Raw genomic sequence first — 19,624 nt, forward strand, 5'->3', positions numbered from 1 at the left:
GGAAGATGCGAAGACGAGATCCGTCGATCACAATGGCCAGGCTCGCTATTCTCGACATCACTCGCAATTAGCGCGTATACGTAAGTTGCGACGGATTGATTTGCGAATATTTCCTAATTGGCAACGACCAAACTCACTGGCATATATGGAATAACACTGACATTACAAAAAAAAAAAGAAAATTACGCCTTGTTCGAGTATTAAAATTTCCTATCGCCACTTAGTCTTCAGAGACTTGGACCATCAAAAAAGCCGATTCTAAGCGTATAATGGCATTTTGAAATGTGAGTCTACTATGTAGAATGTTGCACATACCATGGACCGCACATCGCACAAATAATTCAATACATATTAAGTAGCAGAACTTAACATAAAAACTAGACTTACCACAACTATCAACCAAAATATACTAAGATAATTTGGACGTATAATCCGAAGAAAGGGAAGGCATGGAACGAATGATAGTTGAAGGTAACGAAGCGGGCAAAAGATCCTAAAGAAGATCTTCATTACGATGGTCGGACCAAATAAAGTACATGATTGGTTATTCATTCTCCGAAGCAAAGCAACACAGATAGTCAAACTCTCCGAAGCAAAGCAACACGGAGGGAGGGACAGAGATATTCAAACAAATTACATGGCTCCACCACATCCTTACGAAGGAGAAAAGATAGAGGAGGAGGAAGTTTTTAACTTAGTAACTTTATCAGTGGGGCTCATATAAATCTTAGATGCAGCAGGTAGTGCAAAAGAATTATTTCACACCTGTTTTTCATTGATTAATCGAGACCGTATTTTTAATGCTTATGTGGACGCTTTGATAATTTTTAAATTGTGTACTATGTAGTTGTTTAGGAATGGTATCTTTCTTATGAAAGACACAAATTCTAATTTTATGTAAAATAAACCGTTCATTTTATATGTAGAATATCATTCGTTATAAAAGTTTCTTCAAATTGTGTGAAATCCAGGTTACGTATACCTCCGACTATGTTGTAGCCACTTCCATATCATGCACAAGTGATGACATATGACACTGATGACAGACAATGACACCAACAACGTCATTTGGACGTCAATGACACGCACACGCGTCGGGTACACGTGCCAAAGACGTTGTCATTTCCCTATGTTTTGACGTCATTCGTCAATTAGGCAATCCAAACCACGTGACTATTTTGACGTTTAAATGGCGGTCGTATGGCATGCAGTCGATTTTGCTGGTTTACTTGCATTGTTGCACTTGTGCTTTTCGTTGTAGAGTTGGTGTTAAAATTGTTTTATTTAGTTACTTGTACCCTTTGAAAAACTGTCTTTTTCAAGACAACATTGCAATATTATTTGTGAGAGTCGGACTTTTGTTTTTATTACAAATATGGCTTTAAAAGAAAGTTCGTATTTGGACCAACTAAGAATAAGCTCTCCTGAAGCCGCAGATAGATATTTGGACAAAATCAAACAACTTAACTGTGATCCATATGCTCTAAGTGAAGTCGATTTTGATTATGGACTTACCTATGTGCCACCAATAGCTTCCATGGACATTCTGACCTATATTGTTTTTACTCACAGCTTTTATACCCATGAACAAATGAGAGCTTATAAAAGTTTAGCAGCTTACAAATATTTCAAGTCTGGCTTTGTAGAAAAAGTGGGTTTTAAAGTTATTAATGATCTGGTGCTTTTAATAGGCAAGGTAAGAGTAGTACCTGTATTTCAAATTTTTTAAGAAAAAATACCTGATTTGTTAATAATCAATATTAAAGAGATTACTTTTTAGTCTTAGGGTTTAATATAATTGATTGCCTTGATAATTGATTTAATTTTTTTGTTTCAGGTGCAGCATTCAATGAGAGCTAGAGAAACCAAATTAAGAGTTTGGATTATCGCTGAAACAGGTGGTAGTATTTGTACTGCGCATTGTACTTGCATGGCAGGTCTTGGGGAAGTATGTAGCCATGTTACAGCAGTTTTGTACGCTGCAGAGCATGCAGCATATTTGAAGCAGCAGAAAAATGAAAAGAATGTAGCGTGTACAGATGTCAAATCAACTTGGCCAGTTCCAACGCAAAGTGGTACACATCCAATAGAAGCTGCTTCACTAGACTGGGGGAAAGTGATAGAAGAAAAAAATTATAAGGAAATTCCTCCAATGGATGATAGCGAAATGTTGGACTTGCTGCAAGAATTGCAAAATTCCAATTGTGACGCTGTTTTGATGAGGCATGTAGAGCCATTTGCGTCACAACTGTCAGATGAAAATAATGAAAAAGTTAGTATACCAGTCCTTTTTAATGTGTACCATAAAAAATATGAAAAAATGCCTCTAGATGATCTCATTCAACTAGGTATGAAATGTAAAATGGAGGTAACCCAGAATATACGAAGAGAAATAGAAGATAAGACACAGGACCAAAGGAAATGTGCAGAGTGGTATAGACAAAGGACTGGTAGAGTAACAGCTTCAATTTTTAAAGATGTCTGTAGAACCAATGTGGAGAAACCATCCCTATCTTTGATCAAATCAATATGTTACCCTCGCAAAATTTCTACAAGGGCAATAAGATGGGGGATAAATCACGAACAGCTGGCAATTGATGCTTATAAAAAAGAAACTAGCAGGAATCATAGAGACTTTATAGTGAATACAATTGGCTTGGTAGTGTGCATGAAATGGCCTCAGTTAGGTGCCTCACCTGATGGATTTGTGTATTGTGACTGTTGTGCTGCGGGTACCTTAGAAGTAAAGTGTCCATTTTCTCTTCGAGAAAATGGAAATTTACAGGAGTATGCAAGTCGAAAGGACTCCTGTCTTGAATGTGATAAAACTGGTACAGTAAAAATGAATAAAAAACATAAGTACTATTACCAGGTGCAAGCACAAATATTTATTTGTAAACTTAATTATTGTGACTTTGTTGTCTGGTGTCCTAATTTTATATTTATCGAAAGAGTTTTACCAGACATAAAATTTTGGGAAGAAATTAAAGATAAAGTCCTAAATTTTCATGCAAAAGTAATTATGCCTGAACTTTTAGGACGTTATTACACTTCCAGAGTACCAGGTGGCAATATAACAAAGTGGTGTTTTTGCAATAATGTCGATGATGGCCAACCTATGGTTCAATGCTCATATGAGAATTGTAATATTTTCTGGTTCCATATTGGGTGTGTAAATTTATTAGAAAAACCCAAAACTAGGTGGACATGTTCAATATGCAACCAGAAACTATTTCATGATTATGCCACATAAAATTTTAATGGTTCATGTTTCCATTATTTTCATAATCATTATTGAGTCCATTCACTCTCTTCTTCCATTTCGCACTTTCTGCACCATGGTTCATTCACCTTACTTGTCACCATTTCAGTGACCGTTTTCATCTCTCGTTTATTGAGGTTCATGAAACTGTTTGAGTTTTTTATTAATATTCTTGATTATTTTTTTTTTATTTAGTCTAGACTTGAACTTGAGTGGTTCTCCTTTTCTATTGATGATTCTTTATCAGCCATTTCTGAACCTCATTTTTCGTAGCATCATTAGTGATGCCACAGAAAGGTTCTGGACCTTCAAAAGTTTCCCTCGAGCCATGTTTATTCCATATATACATACAAAAGTACAGTGTACCATAGTATACATATACTTTTAAGAGGAAATTTTGAAACTTTGTTTCCTTAATATTTTTACAATTCATTCTACGGTTGATATAGGTCAGTCTCCGAAACATCAAATAAATACATTCTTTTCAGTTTTCATATGATTTATTTTCATTAAAATTGTCACAAATTTTTTATTAATATCAAAATACAAAAACAACCAATGAGGTGTACATAAATAATATACGCTAGCCACAGTCATTATTGTAAGAATGCTACTTAAAGTTAAAATTAAATCATTTGAATGCAAATTATTGTCTGGAATTGTTGAATTCTGGACATTATTTTCGTTCTAGTTGAACACATTTTTTGCAATTTTTTTATGCAATCATTATGTTACTACATGATCTCTTGCTCTTGTATTGGCTTTTAAATTGTTAACTGTACTTAGTTTTTTACAAACTTAATGTCTGTATTTTACATTTCTCAATGGTTCGTTTCACTAGCTGCTTTACTTACAACTTGCTAGTTGCATTGCTTTTTTTTCTATGGATGTTTGTTATTTATCAAACTCATTTGTAGATGAACTGGTAATGTTCACTAATTAGTGAACAAAAATGTCTTCAATAAATAGATGAAGTAGCCGAAGTCTTTGTCTTTTATTCTCCACCTTTTGACCAATAAACCTACCACTTTCGAATGATAATATTATGATTTACTATCTTTTAGTAAAGTCGTCCCAGGAACGCAACTCATCAATATTGGCAATATCATTTTAAAGTCTTCTTCATTAAAATGTATAATCCATGTCTGAATTGCTGATATAAATGAGTCAGATTAAATAAATTATTAGAAGAATTTTTTACTAAGCAATAACATTTTTGTTTAATTTAATATTTTGTATTTTGACAACACCCGACTTGGGCGTCGAAACGTTAATAAAATCATTTTTTTGGTAAAATTGTGGCTTATTTCCCATTGAAAATAGTTGATTATAAAGTACTTTACAACATAAAGCAAAATGTTTATTTATTTATAAATCAAACAGACAAAAATGCCCAATTTTGTTTATATTATACCGATTTAACAACAATAGATCATCAGAACTGCAAGCTTCCCCACAACAAAGATTTGTAAAATGATGAATTCAATATTTTTAAAATTATTTAAGTATACAAAAGAGTTTTAATTCTTTAAACAATTAGCGGCCAAATCTGTGAGTAGAACTTTTTACTTTAACATATTTAAAAACCAACAAAAAAAGTTTTAGAAAAATATAAGCTTGTTTGATTTTGTCTGAAACAATGCAAGTTTTCTTGCTGTAGCTATTTATAATTCAAAACTAACTGACAACCTCGACAACATGGCATATATATATATATATATATATATATATATATATATATATATATATCCTAGTTTTGGCCAAAGGTGTCATTGATTGTTTTTCGTAGTGACACTTTAGATGTGTACCAAAAATTATTAAAAGAAATACTAAAAAGGCGACAATCTGGTGAAATAGGTTAAATTTAATTAAATTGGAACAATAGGAGGGCATAAATTAATCAAAACACATGCTATAAAAATTATCTTATCAACTATATTTATACCATCAGTAACATGGGTTAACATAGAAATCGGAAGTGGCTCTGAAAAAATATTAAATTTATTTTTAATGGAGCCAATAACTCTTTCTACGTGGATTCTAACCTGTGCAATGTTTCTAGTTTCTTCCAGCTCTAGTGGAAGCAATTGTTTTTTCCCCTTGGTAAAAGCTGGAATTACTAGCTTTGCTTGTAACACATCTAAAAATTCTTTTATTAAAAAACCTCGATCTGCTATCACAATATCTTGGGGTTCTATTTTATCCAAAAAACCAGAGAGCTCTACTATTTGTTTATCTGATGTTCTTCCTCCCCATGCTTTACTGATATATGAAATACAGCCTTGGGGAGTAATTCCAATAAGGAATTTAACTGTGTTATGATGTTTATAGTTTGACCATGTTTGCTGCTGGGTTAAATAACTAGCTGGTTTTTGGATAAACACCTCAAAGCAATCAATGATAATTGTGGTCTTATCATGAAAGACTTCTCTAAAGCAAGAAGGCATGTTTTTTTTAATAATTTCCCGATCTGGCCATTTTATGCTATTTTTAAATCTTTGATACATTATTGAGATGATGGTATTAAAATAGGTGGAACATGTTGATTGAGAAATGCCAAATTGGTAGGCCAAATATTTAAAATCTAGATTAAGTCTCATTTTCATCAATGTCAACAAATATTGTTGAGAGGGATCTAAAACAGTTACTGAGGATGATGGAATAAATGGTTTTAATTCTGTCAAATACTGACTTCAAAACAGAAAAATTTAAACCGGTATAATATAAACATTTCGGATTGTCCGTTTCTAGTGACTCGAAACTTTAAATGGTCTTATTAATTCTGCGAGTCAACTCGTCAATTTTTTTATTTGCAAATTTTAATTGTTGAGCCATCTGTTCAATATCATCTGAGGTTAACTCAGTTTGAGTTTCGGTTCCAGTACTGTCTTCATACATTGCTGTAGTGTTACTTTCACTTACTGTATTGTTTTCATTCTGTAACAAACATAATTGATTATAAATTGGGATCCTTATAGTGGAACCATATGCAAGCTTTAACAGAATTAAGCAAAAATACAACAGTTTTAATTTCAAAATATCAAACTTATGACAGTTTCTTATTATAAAATCATATACTTTACATTTATACGAATCTTGAAGGTTAGTTGTGAGTCAAACTGAATACCTAGATCTTTTATAATGTCTTCACAATCCGATACAACATTGGTAACAGAGTAATTAAGGTTTTTACATGTACTGTCGACTATTATACACTGATCTCTATAATTAAAATTCCCTTTAAGAGTGTAAGCGCAAATATTTTACTGCTATCCCTACCTTTTCTGTCTTTACATGACAAATTATGTGTAGTAAAATTCTCACTGGTATGGATATGTAAACATTAGTTGACAATGTCATCATTAACTTTAAAAATATGGCTTTTGAAAGTTCTTGGATAACTGTTACTTGCATAATGGCTTAAATTATTAATTCAGTTAATTAATATGATAATTTTTTCACTAGCTATGTATTCAGTGATTGTAATAATTTATATATTGTACAACAAAAACTAACACCCAATCGAGCAAAAGTGATTTTTTAATAATATATTGTTACTATAGAACGCTTACAATTTTGAACATCTGTAACAACAAAATACTTGGATCACAGAATATATACTGGTGTATTCCCCGCCTGGATCTTCCATAAATAATAAACAATAAATAACTTTTTATTAAGTTCACGTCTTCAATCAATTATTCATCAAATACACTATCAATATTATTTAATCAATAACTCAAAATATTCCTGATGCCATGTCAAATATTTAAAATTGTCACTGTCTTATCACCATATTCTATTCGACTCAGTGCGTTGTATGATAAAGATAACGAATGTTCGATTTGGAAAATATCACCATTTTTAATCCTGAAAAAACAAATAAATATTTTTAAAAAATTTAAATGCAGAATGAAAGACTAAATTGTTATCAAGGGCCGAAAGTCCCTTAGAATAAATAAAAAGTTTTCTTTTGAATGAGATATTTTAAAATAAAAAACACACTACATTTTCTCTTAGTTTTTCACCCCTGTAACTTATTAAAATAAACATAAAAGTTTTCAGGGACTTTCGCCCTCGGTAATAAAGTAATCTTTCATTCTGCATTTAAATTTTTCAAAAATACTTATTAGTTTTCTCAGGTTTTGAAAAGAATGAATCCGATTTAAATAGCATTGTAGCCGAAACTTTGTATGGATCCCCTTAATTCCAAATCAATTTAAAGTTAATGACATTCTCTTTTAATTAGTATACCTCAATAAATGTATCATTGTCCTCTTGTGAAACCTTTGTGGAAGATCTTTTCTTTACTCTTTCCAGTCTTTCAAGGTCCTGCTTTCGTTTTACAGGTCCCCTAGAGTAACCCATATTTTGGGTTGGTATCCAATCAGGATCATTTACATCTTCAAGTTTTGCAGGTTGTCCTAAAACAAAATTATATAACGTAGATACACAGTTAGTAGGCATTCGCATCGGGTAAAATTTTTTGGGAAAATAGCTTAAAACAATGTATATTTTCATATTTTCCAAAAAATTTTACCCGATGCGAATGCCTACTAACTGCCACGGCACCTACAATATTTTATTGAAATATATTAAGATTAATATTATTTCTTTATAGAAAATTATTGACAAACCTTGAATAAAATGTTTGGAACACACTTTTTGATATTTTAATTTTGATTCTGTCAGGTCTGCTCTTCGTATGGCCCTTATCCATTTTTTTCTGCGTTTAACAGTTAATTCATTCAAGTGGATAGCATGTTTAAACTTCAGTGGTTTGGGAATAGCAAAAAAAGATACTTTATCCCTTTTCGACCTGCTTCCACAGTTCACTACAATACATGTTAGTGGCATAGCTATTACTAACTAACCTAAAATAATAAAATACATAAGTAAAAAATCTATTTTAGGGATGCTTAATATAATTTATTATTAAACTTTGAAATATAAAATTTGTTAACCTACCTTTCTTCAACCTTCCAAATTACTTAGTTAAATAAAACTTTTTAAGTACTTATTCTAGTTTATTGATGTAAACAATATTTTTTATTATGTCACAGAAGTATGTTAGCAATACTTAGGCGGATATAAATATACGAAAATTACTTTAAATACTTAAAAAACAATATTTATCATATGCTTTCAATGTATTGCATGCCAATCGCCAGACATATTGGAATAGTTTGACAGATCGTTGGATTCCCTAATATCATGCCCCGCTAACTCTAATAAAAAACATGTAATCGTATTTATTTTCCTTCCGTTTAGTCAGAGGCGCTGATGTCGGCATTGTGATTGGTCGAACATGACTTTTGACAAATCGTGCGCTATCTGTGAATCTGTAATCTGTGTTCGTGTTCGTTCGTTCGTTGTCGTTCACTTATTTTATATGGTCGGTCATGATGTGATGTGTTTGGTGTTTGGTTTGTGTTTGTGTTACCATAAAAAGCTGATATTCAGTCGTGTTTTTTGATATTTTTGTTATTTCATAATCGAGTACCTTTTTAAAGGTAAGTTTTTCTGATTGTAGGTACTGTTTATCCAACAGTTTTAAAATACACATTTTATTTCGCGTTTTTTTGTTGGGTCTAATGGCCGATCAGCTGTTGTGTGCAGCCGATAAATTCAACAAGTAAACATATATTTAATCGAAATTAAATACTAATATTTCTATGTAAAATGTCACATTATTGTATAAATAAATAATTAAGAAACAAAAGTTGTTTGTGTTTTACCTTTATTGGCCACTTTAATAAAATAATATTAAATATTGGAAGTACCGTATGGAGGCTATGGTGTACCTAGCGTGGAGGCTAGATAACGCTACCCTTCCTATCCAATCAACAGCAAGAACGTTTAAAATTTCACACCTATCATGTTGAAGCTACAGACCACTTATGTGGAGGCCAGATTTGTAGTATCCTTCCAATTTCCCAGGTGCTGAAATACGTGACATATTTTTTGAAGGATAAGATCGCATTCTACCAAATCAGACAACACTTTTTTCTATGGTCAATATCATGATGATTAAATAAATTCAAATTATTTTGTTCAAGAACAAAGATCCCAGTGCTTGTTTTAATCAGAGTATTTAAATGTTCTTTGTATAAAAAATCACGACGTAATGCATTCTATACAATAGTTTCTTTATTCAATAATGTGGGTTTTTGGTTATGGGTCTCTTATATGGAAAATTGATTTTCCATATGAAAGAAAAGTTTTAGGGTATATTAAAGGGTACGATAGAAGATTTTACCAGCTCAGTACAGATCATAGAGGAACCCCAGAAAATCCAGGACGGGTTGTAACCCTTGTTCCATCCGAGGTAAATTCAAAAGTAAGTTTTTGAAAATGAAGAAAACTTAACTTACTCAAAACATATGTGATCAATTAATACAGATTATTTAGAGTTTATGATGCTAGTAAACGTTCTTTGACGTTATAGATAAACGATTTATTTTGTAGAAAACCTTTGTTACACAATATCTTTGTTTAAAATATGAAAGCAATACAAACTGGGGCTCAGACCAATCCACTCTACTTCTATGTAAATATTTAACACATTGCGTGCCGCGTCGCTTTAACACATTGTGTGTCACGTTTCTCATTTTTGATATACACATATGTCTTACTTTCTTTCTGTGGATATCAATGGCCCCTGAGATTATTTATTTTATTTATCAACGGGCAAGCCCAATTACAATTAATGTAATTAAACTATAAATTCATAATACTGACTATATCTATGGTTACAATACAAAAAATTAATCTGTATTATTATACAATGCAATACAAAAGTTATCTATATCTATTATCTCTATCTCTATTAGTCGAGCCAAGAGTACACAAAACCTGACGCAAGAATGAGCCAAAGGTTGCAAAGAAATCTATGTTGTCATATTGATTGGTTAGTCTAGCAGTTTCTGAAATGAAGTTGTTAAATCCATAGTTAGTGCGATGTATAGGGTAATGGAAACTAGCTATTCGCGGTGTGCAAGTACTTGGTAGGGGAAACGAGAAACGACCCTGCGCGAGTCACGGAGAAATATTGCAACTATCTTAAATAATTCATATTGTCAATTGAAATTGTCAAATTGACGTATATTTCATACCTTCTGCCAATGAAGCAGAAAAATTATATATTGCTCCACAATATTGATATGATATGCAATTATTAAATAAAGGTAGTTTTAATTAATTTTATTTTGCTTGCAGTACTGCATTTTAATAACTAATTTTATTTACTACATACAATTGTTGACGTTTTCATAACATAACCTGAATCTTATTTTTTCTTCTTATTATTTTTTTGGACTATGGTCTTGACAATTATCTAGTAACCAGGACTAATATAATTGGCCAATATAATTAAAAGTGCGAATTTTAGTATAGAGCGTAGAAATAGGGGTCGCTTTGCCGAACTTGCACGGTCCCAATACATCTGGTAGGTCTAGATGGAACATGTATATTAATTTTATTGAGCAAAGAAGAAGCAGCAGCTCTACCATGCAGAATATTGTAAAAAGTAATCAAATCTCTCTTCTTATGACGCATAGAAATGGGTGGCATATTTAATGTAGCAAGTAAATCTGCATCATTGTAGTTGTCCAAGATGTTTAATTTGAAAGCAATCTGTTTAAGGAATTTATGCTCAACACGACACAAGGTCTCAATATGCACACCATAAAAAGGTGACCATACACAAGATGGGGACGGAAAAGAGAGCAATAAAGCGTTTTTAAGGCAGTAATCCCAGTAAAATCCTGTGTGCTTCTTCTGATAAAGCCAAGCATCTGAAATGCCTTGTTGACTACATTATTTAAGTGATCAGAAAGTTGTAGAGTTGCATCCAAAGTAACACCAAGATCCTTGATGACAGGTACAGTATCTAGGCAATGCTGTCCAATCTTGTATTCAAAATTGATTGGGGATCTAGATCGAGAAAACGTAATGGCTTTGCATTTAGATGGATTCAGACTCATCCCATTTCTTCTGCTGTGCTAAGCCCAAAGGCAGTAACTGATTTTTTATCGAAAATGAGATTGTTGTATTTCTACGTAGATTATAGGTATTTAGAATATTTTTACCAAGTCCTTAGAGTTATAGAACTATTATAATGGATATCTAGAATATATTTACAAAGTCTTTGGAGTTGTAGAAGCATTATAATATAATGAAACCTACCTAGAAATACAAAATTGTCATTTTCGATAAAAAATCAGTTACCGCCTTTGGGCTTAGCACGGCAGTCTTGTACACCAGTCCAACAAATTGATTAACTCATATTGAAGTTTACCACAGTCATTGGGAGATTCAATCAGGCAGCTCAATTTTAAGTCATCAGCAAATAGCAAAAAAAGGGAAGAAGAAAAACATTCGTGAATATCATTTATAAAAATGTTAAACAGAAGAGGCAAAAGATGTGATCCTTGAGGAACCCCTGAAGGAAGAAGAATTGATTTGAAAAGAAAATTACCAATTTTTACCATGTGTCTACGGTTAGACAAATAGCTGCTAAACCAAGAAATCATTGGTTCATCAACACCAATCATTCTGAGCTTATGGACCAACATACCATGAGACACCCTGTTGAACGCCTTGGAGAAATCAGTGTAAATTGTATCAACTTGATACCCCCTCTCAAGGGAGTCAAACAAAAAATCTACATAAGTTAATAGGTTAAGCTCAGTAGATCTATGGGGTCTAAACCCAAATTGTTAATCGATAAGTTTAGGCTCGACTAAAGGAGTTAAAAAGTCACAAACCAGACTCTCAAATACTTTGGGTATCACATTAAGGACGCTAATAGGGCGATAATTACTAATGAGAGATTTATCCCCGTCTTTAAATATAGGCTTAAGAAAACTTTCTTTCCAGTAATCTGGAAAAACACCAGTTTGAAGGGAACAATTAAATATGTAATACAATGGCCTGGAAAGGTTAAAGCTGCATTTTTTTAAGAACAAAGTAGGTATACCGTCAGTGCCTGGGCCCTTATTGATATCAAGAGAAGCGAGCTTGGTGTATATTTCTGATATTAAAATTTTATGATTAGTGATATGAGTATTGGATGAAGATAGTTCATGATTGGGCATGTTGAGATTACTCTCTATTATTATCCTGATTACTCTCTATTATTATCCCGATTAAAGCGTGGCACGCAATGTGTTAATAAGTTCTTAGCTAGATTATGGAGCAATTGCCCATTCCACTGCTTATAATATAATCTCTTCTCACATCATTAGATATTATTAATAACAAAAGTCATAGATTAATCACAGTTCCTCTCCCTATTACATAAAGCCTGAGTCGCTTGTAATATTTCAAAGCCAATATATATATATATATATATATATATATATATATATATATATATATATATATATATATATATATATATATATATATATATATATATATATATATATTTGTTTGACCGCTTATACAGTCCCAAAACGTCATACTTCACCGCCTATTCAGTCCAAAAGTGACGTTGTCAGACCCGGCTTCGGGTCTGACAACGTTTACTTATAGTACTGGATTCTAGGGGTGTAGGGGGTGCAGGGGGTGAATTTTTAGCTGGGCTTGAAAAATCGGTAATACATCATATTATATACATATTTAGTTCACCGTTCGGCAGATTCGAGGGCGCTTCGGTCGCGCTCAACTAGCTGTATATATTTGGCATAGTTAACATACGCCTAGAAGCCCTACACCTGGCAACACCGTATGGTGTATAAATAAACCAAGAATATATATTCACAGGGCTCATACAATCCCGATACACTAAAACGACCTAAAACTTATTTGATCCAAAATTATAACAAGTTTTAATGATTAAGAGGCTTTTAAATATACGTTGATTGGGTATATATCTACAGTTCTGATACAGACCCGATATGCTAAAACTGCCTACTAACTACCGTTTTTTTTTATTTCGCGCTGGTAACAATGATAGATTTGTGTTGAATTATTCCCCAAAAAGAAAACAAAGTTTTGTTTATCCAAAATGCGATATTTTAATTTAGAAAATTGAAAAAAACATGAAATATTGTAACAGTAATTTCTACAGATTTTTCTTTGAGATACTCAAAACACATTCACAAACATGCAATATTGTCGTTTAATAAAAAAAACTAAAATTGTTGTTAACTAAAAAATGAAAAGTAAAAATTAGACTTCAAACTTATATGAGTTTAAATTTATTTGTAAAAGAGAGCTTACATAAAGGGTAACATAATCTATTTTGCGATTAAGCAGGCGACATTTGTGATAAATGCATAAAGAATTGCATTTATTTTCGACGAACGAAACTTGTTCATTTTTTAAATAATATACTGTTATTTTTGATAGTTCGTTAGTTTAAATAGCGAAATTTTATACATGTATAGTCTTTTTACTACAAAAGCAAGATTACGTAGGTCAAAATTTCTGACGTAAGAGCACTGTCAAACATTAGAATGTAACTTTTCATCATGGCCACGTTTATGTCATTACTTGTCAGATTTTTTGTTTACTCTAAAAATAATATCTATGGTTATTTATTCAAATTAATGATGTCAATTTGTTTTTCATTACTTGCCGAAATATATTATTTACCAGCAATATTACCACAGTGTAGGTATAATCATTAAAATATATTATTTAATATTTTTAAAACTAAGTACTGCAAACGCTAAAATTCATAAGAAAACTTTCAGATCTTTAAATCTAATAATAAACTTATTTCTAATAAAGCTAATCTGAGAAATCTAAATTCTTTAACTTACATCTATTCTCTGCAGTTAATGGTAAAAGGGAATCCCATTTTTTCGTTCTTGTTTAAAAATAAATAACCTATTAAAGAAGCATTTTTGATTTTGCACAATGTTTCTCAATACGAACACAAACACAATAGTATAGGTACACAACAATAATTGCAATAGTTTTTAAATTAAGGTATATTTTAATATGTGTAGGTATTTATAAAAATAGTACCTACAGTGTAAAGCTATATTTTGAATCAAATTGTGTACGAATTGAAGAAAAATGTAGCAACACAGAACTGTTACATCAGTACGATTACAGCGTTACAGCGTACGATTGTCTGATATATTTAAATAAAATTATTATTTTCTGGAGTATTTAACTTAAAGGAATGTTTTGTAAAATTTATATTATTAATAATAAAATATGTTGTTGGTTATTTATTTTTTTTATTTATTATTAGACGGGAAACCCCCATTACAAAAAAAAATAATAGTACATTTTTGATTAAAGGCTATATCAAAACTAATCTAAATAGCATCCTATTAAAAAAAGCTTAAAAGATACATATAGGTACAAATATATCACATACAGAATGAACAAAAAGTTATTTAAATAATAAATCCATTAGGTACATAAGTTATCACTAATAAACTGGCACATATGTAATAGCAATATAACATTAACATATTTCCAAAAGAGTTCTCTTAAATGACTGAAAAGAGTTATTAAACACATCCAATCTATCTTCTCTATTCATAAACTCTAGGGATCGATTCATGAATGAGTGTCTACCATAATTTGTTGCATGAAAGCCAATAAAAAATAAGTTATTTTGTCGAAGCATTCTCTGTGGAACAGCAAATTTGATTTGTGAAAGAATTTCTGAACATGATATATTTCCATTCAATAGTTTGAAAACAAAGCAAATATCAAACATGGTTCTTCTCTTCTCTAATGTATCCAGTTTAAGATACCTTAAAATATGAGAATAGTTGTGGTCAGGAATCATATTCAGATTGAACATATAATTATAATATCGTAGGAATTTATGTTGCACACTCTCCAGTAACGACTTATATACATTATACTGAGGAGACCAGATAATTGACCCATATTCAAGCTGTGATCTGACCAACCCAACATATACTGTCTTCACTGCCTCCAAAGATAACCCTTTACAATTTCTTAGTGTAAAACCTAACATCCTGTTCGCTTTTACTGCTAGTTTATCTATATGATCACTAAAATTCAGTTTGGAGTCAAATAGTATACCCAAGTCTTTAGCTACCTCATTTATTTTAAGATTTTGCCCATTTATAGAATAGAATGATGGTATTCTATTTTTTTTCCTATGAAATGAAATCTGAAAGCATTTATCAATATTAAGGTCTAAGAGATTATGTTCACACCACTGAGAAAGACTATCCAAATCTTTTTGTAGTAAACTAATGTCAAGATCATTACGTATAGTTAAAAATAATTTGAGATCATCAGCAAACATGAGAAAGTCACAATACTTCAAGACCTTTTTGAGGTCATTAACAAACAGGTTAAATAACAAAGGAGAGCAGTGTCCCCCCTGAGGAACCCCTGAACATACCTCAATCACTCTAGATATAAAGTTACCGATTTTAACTACTAGCCTTCTATCGCACAAAAAACTACGCAACCATTCCACCAATCTATCAGAGAAACCTATATTTCTCAGCTTCTCAACCAATAACAAGTGATTGACCTTATCAAATGCCTTGGAGAAGTCAGTATACACAGCATCAACTTGATACCCCCTCTCCAAGGCATCCAACAACCTACCATGGTATAGAAGCAAGTTGGTCATTGTGGAATGACCTCCTCTAAAACCATGCTGTTCATCAATAATGATGTGTTTGCAATGCCAGTTCAAATAACTATACATGAGACTATCAAATAATTTTGGGATAGATGATTGTATGGATACACTACGATAGTTTTTTACATCATTTCTGGAGCCTGTTTTAAATATAGGCGAGATATAACTTTCTTTCCAGATATGGGGAAAAATTCCAGTAGATAGAGACAAATTAAACAGTTTACACAATGGCTGAGATAATGAATATTTGCACTGTTTTAAAACAAGATTTGGAATGCCATCAGCCCCAATCATTAGCTTATTAGGAAGAGTCCCTAACTTTTCGAAAACCTCAGATACACGTATCACAGGACAATCTATGTTAATTTGGCTATAAAATTTTTCAGGAGACATTGCCTTTGCATTTGAGAAGACTGTAGAAAAGTGATTAGCAAATAAGTCAACAATTTGTTGACCATTGGTAGCAACTGAATTATTTAGAACCATGTTTTTCGGAATATTACTTGATGTTCTCCTACCATTAATGAATTTCCAAAAATTCTTTGGATTACTAATCAAATCCCTATTTACAGATGTCAGATAATTTTTGTGACACTCTTGACTCAATCGTTTACATTGTGCTCTCAACATACTAAATTCATGATAGTCCCTTTCACTATAAGACAGCTTATATTTTTTATGTTTACTCTTTTTTAGTGATATCAATTCTCTTAATTCCCTAGAGAAGAAAGAGGGATAGCTGGATGTTCTAAATTTTTTCTGTGGAATAAAACATTGAATACCAAAAGTTAAGATATTATAAAAATCTGACACAACAGTGTCAATATCATTATGTATAAATATATTGTCCCAGTTTACTGAAAATAAGTAATCATTTAGACCCTCATAATTGCCATTCTTAAAATCAAAATAAAATTCCTCTATTTTAAGTGAATCTAACATTTCATTTTTCCCTATTTTAAAATTACAGGTGTAAGAGGTATGGTGAATAGAGTCACAAAAAAGTGGATCTAAAGACTTACAACATTCCATTGAATTATCATTGGTAAAAAGAAGATCCAGAAATACATTTCTGCTATTTGGTGTATTAATCATTTGGAACATATTATAAAAACCATATGTTTGTGCTAGATAAAGAGCTGGAGAACCTGAAGAACAGTTTACTTTAACACCATTATTAGAATTTGACCACTGTACACTAGGCAGATTAAAATCACCCACTATGTAAAACTTGGTATCAGGATATGTAGCACAGATTTCTTCAACAGCCAGACAGTGGTCACTGTATTGATCCTCAGTTGATCCAGGTGGTATATATACACCGCCCACCACAAAACTTGTTCCAAAATATTTACATACTATAAACAACTGTTCGATGTGGCTTTCAGTTTTCTTAATAATCGAAGCTTGGATGTAACTTTTAACCAATACCACTATGCCGCCACCTCTGATTTTTGATGTAACTTGCATGTTCCTGTCAGCACGAAAAACATTATAGCTACTAGCTCCACCAAGCTCCTCAGATAAGATGTCCTCGCTTAACCAGCTTTCTGTAATAACAAGGATATCATAACTTGAGCAACTCAGCATTAAATCCAACTCAGCTAATTTAGTGCGAAGTCCACCAACGTTTTGATAATACATTAGTAATGGGGTATTAGCTAGTTTTTTCTTTTATTATTCGAGCCATTATCTGAGCGGTTATCCCTTTTGACTACTTTCGGACACCCATTGATGTAACGAATTATATAACAACTATCGTCAACTTCATTGTTTTTATCATTAAGTTCAGTTAATGCTTTTTTAAATTGGTCTCTCTGTAGGGTAGTCTTATCTGAAGTGATTTTATAACCAGATTCCACCAATTTTTTCTTAGCTTTCAACGCTCTTTTCACAAAAAGTTGATCAGTACAGACAATTTTTAATGGCCTGCAGGATCCCGTCTTTTTTGCACCCAATCTAAGAACCTTTTCAACTTTGTCACGCCCATCTTCACCAATACTCATAATATCAAACACCTCTTGAACCACTTTCCTGTCATCCTCAATCCTTCCTGAGAGATCATCCTTATTTGACTCCGTTGCATTATAAATTATTAAATTTCTGGATCTAATTGTTCTTTCATGCACCTCGTTGATCACTTGTTCCGGATCCAATTCTGAAGAAACATGTTGACATTTTTTATTCTTAACCGCCTCCAGCTCCATTTTCATGACTTCCATTTCAGCTTTTAGCTCTCTAACTTGTTTCAAAATAGCTGGAGCATTCTTAAATGCTTCCCTACATGGCTTACAAAAAAACATCATGGATCTTTTTTGAATGACAACCGCCCTTAATTCAGATGCATTAAGCCCTGTACATGGCTCAGTTGGGTGCATTAGTACATGGCAGCTATCACAACACACAGATTTATTGCCCTCAGAAATAATTTCTTTACATGAATTGCAGGAATTAACCATGTTTTATCTGATCTAACCTCACTTTGTAATAAGTTCAAAAATAATTAGAAGTTTCCGGGAATTATATAACCTCAATACTTGTGGTAATACAAAATAGAAAACACTATGTAATTCAGACTTTTTAACTCAATTTTTTAACCGAAAAAAGTATTAAAACTTAAGAGCTAAAATTTTGTAAACATGTGGATTGACATAACCTATTAATTTTCAATTAATATAATTAATTAATATAATTAATTATTATTTAATTAATATAATTCTAAAATTCTCAATGTACTCGCGATTACGTTTTTCTTATAGGGCTTTTCATCGATTGTCATTTGTTTCGAGCTACCCGGATTATACAACATATGGCAGAAGCTCGAAACAAATGACTGTGAATGAAAAGCCCTATTATAATACCATTTTAACACTTTTGCAAGATCGGTCAGTTCGGTCAGCTAAAAAAATGTCAATTTTAAAGTTGATTTAATTAACATTACAAATATTTCGGCGTATTATTAATATATTTCGGCAAGAAATGAAAACCGATTGACATCATTAATAGGAAAAAATAATTAGATATATTATTTGTACAGTAAAAAAAAACAAAGAAAATATCTGACAGGTAATGGCATTAACGTGGCCATGACGAAAAGTCACATTCTAATAATTTGTCAGTGCTCTGACGTCAGAAATTTTGACCTACATAACCTTGCTTTTGTAGTTAAAAGACTATACCTACCTTTAGCCCAGTCGGGATAGCAGTCGACCTTGCATGCCAAGCTGTCCCAAATTAAATTTTTCTAATCTTTAAGGAGGGTTAATAGTAATGTAAATTTAAAATCTCGACTGAATTCCGCTGTAGCGTTAGCCGCCATCTTGATTTTAAACAAGAACGGTTTTTGCTCAATATCTCCGCCATTCTCAACTTTTCGACAAAACGTATAAGTACTAAAATTGTTGAAAATTCAATTTTCGATAATTCATTTTATTTAATTTTTTTCGTGCGGTCGATATTTTTCGAGTTATGGGAGAAAACAGTGAGTTGGAGCATAATTATTGAATTATTTCGTTTATTATTAGTTTTACGACAAAAATGTACCTATACAAAAATAAAAGTGAATTAAAGTTTATACAATTTTCATTTGATCAATTTTTTCATAAAATCAATATTTAACGTAGTACGTATGCGGTAAAGGCGCGAGCGTAAGACCTGATTGGTTTTATAGCAAATGTTTTTGTTCCATATCTCCGCCATTTTCAACTTTTCGACAAAAATTGTAAGGACTGAGTTTGTTACAATAGCGAGTTACTACAATT

General features: G+C 31.9%; 3 protein-coding genes across 4 annotated transcripts in view; 2 read left to right on the forward strand and 1 right to left on the reverse strand.

The window, feature by feature from the left end:
* Positions 1 to 1,167: 1,167 nt before the first annotated feature.
* On the forward strand, positions 1,168 to 4,245 carry LOC126889366 (uncharacterized). Its single transcript, XM_050657616.1, has 2 exons — positions 1,168 to 1,696; positions 1,838 to 4,245. Exons 1-2 carry the CDS (start codon positions 1,376 to 1,378, stop codon positions 3,251 to 3,253), a joined length of 1,737 nt encoding a protein of 578 aa, XP_050513573.1. The 5' UTR covers positions 1,168 to 1,375; the 3' UTR covers positions 3,254 to 4,245.
* Positions 4,246 to 5,957: 1,712 nt separating this feature from the next.
* Positions 5,958 to 8,458, reverse strand: LOC126889367 (uncharacterized). The gene is made up of 4 exons (XM_050657617.1): positions 8,231 to 8,458; positions 7,900 to 8,136; positions 7,517 to 7,686; positions 5,958 to 6,199 (listed from the first exon to the last, which is right to left on the reverse strand). The coding sequence occupies exons 2-4, from the start codon at positions 8,117 to 8,119 to the stop codon at positions 6,026 to 6,028; spliced, it is 564 nt and encodes a 187-aa protein (XP_050513574.1). The 5' UTR covers positions 8,120 to 8,136; positions 8,231 to 8,458; the 3' UTR covers positions 5,958 to 6,025.
* A 4-nt stretch (positions 8,459 to 8,462) lies between these two features.
* Positions 8,463 to 19,624, forward strand: part of LOC114336157 (putative glutathione-specific gamma-glutamylcyclotransferase 2) — a 29,702-nt gene continuing 18,540 nt past the window's right edge. For both annotated transcript variants that reach the window (XR_007700006.1, XM_028286488.2), the window contains exon 1: positions 8,463 to 9,602. Coding sequence is in view for 1 of the 2 variants with exons in the window: in XM_028286488.2 (XP_028142289.1) it covers positions 9,423 to 9,602 (180 nt within the window). In the remaining variant the exon portion in view is untranslated. The remainder of the gene's footprint in view (positions 9,603 to 19,624) is intronic.

This window comes from Diabrotica virgifera, chromosome 8 (assembly GCF_917563875.1).
Source record: "Diabrotica virgifera virgifera chromosome 8, PGI_DIABVI_V3a".
Classification (NCBI taxonomy): domain Eukaryota; kingdom Metazoa; phylum Arthropoda; class Insecta; order Coleoptera; family Chrysomelidae; genus Diabrotica; species Diabrotica virgifera.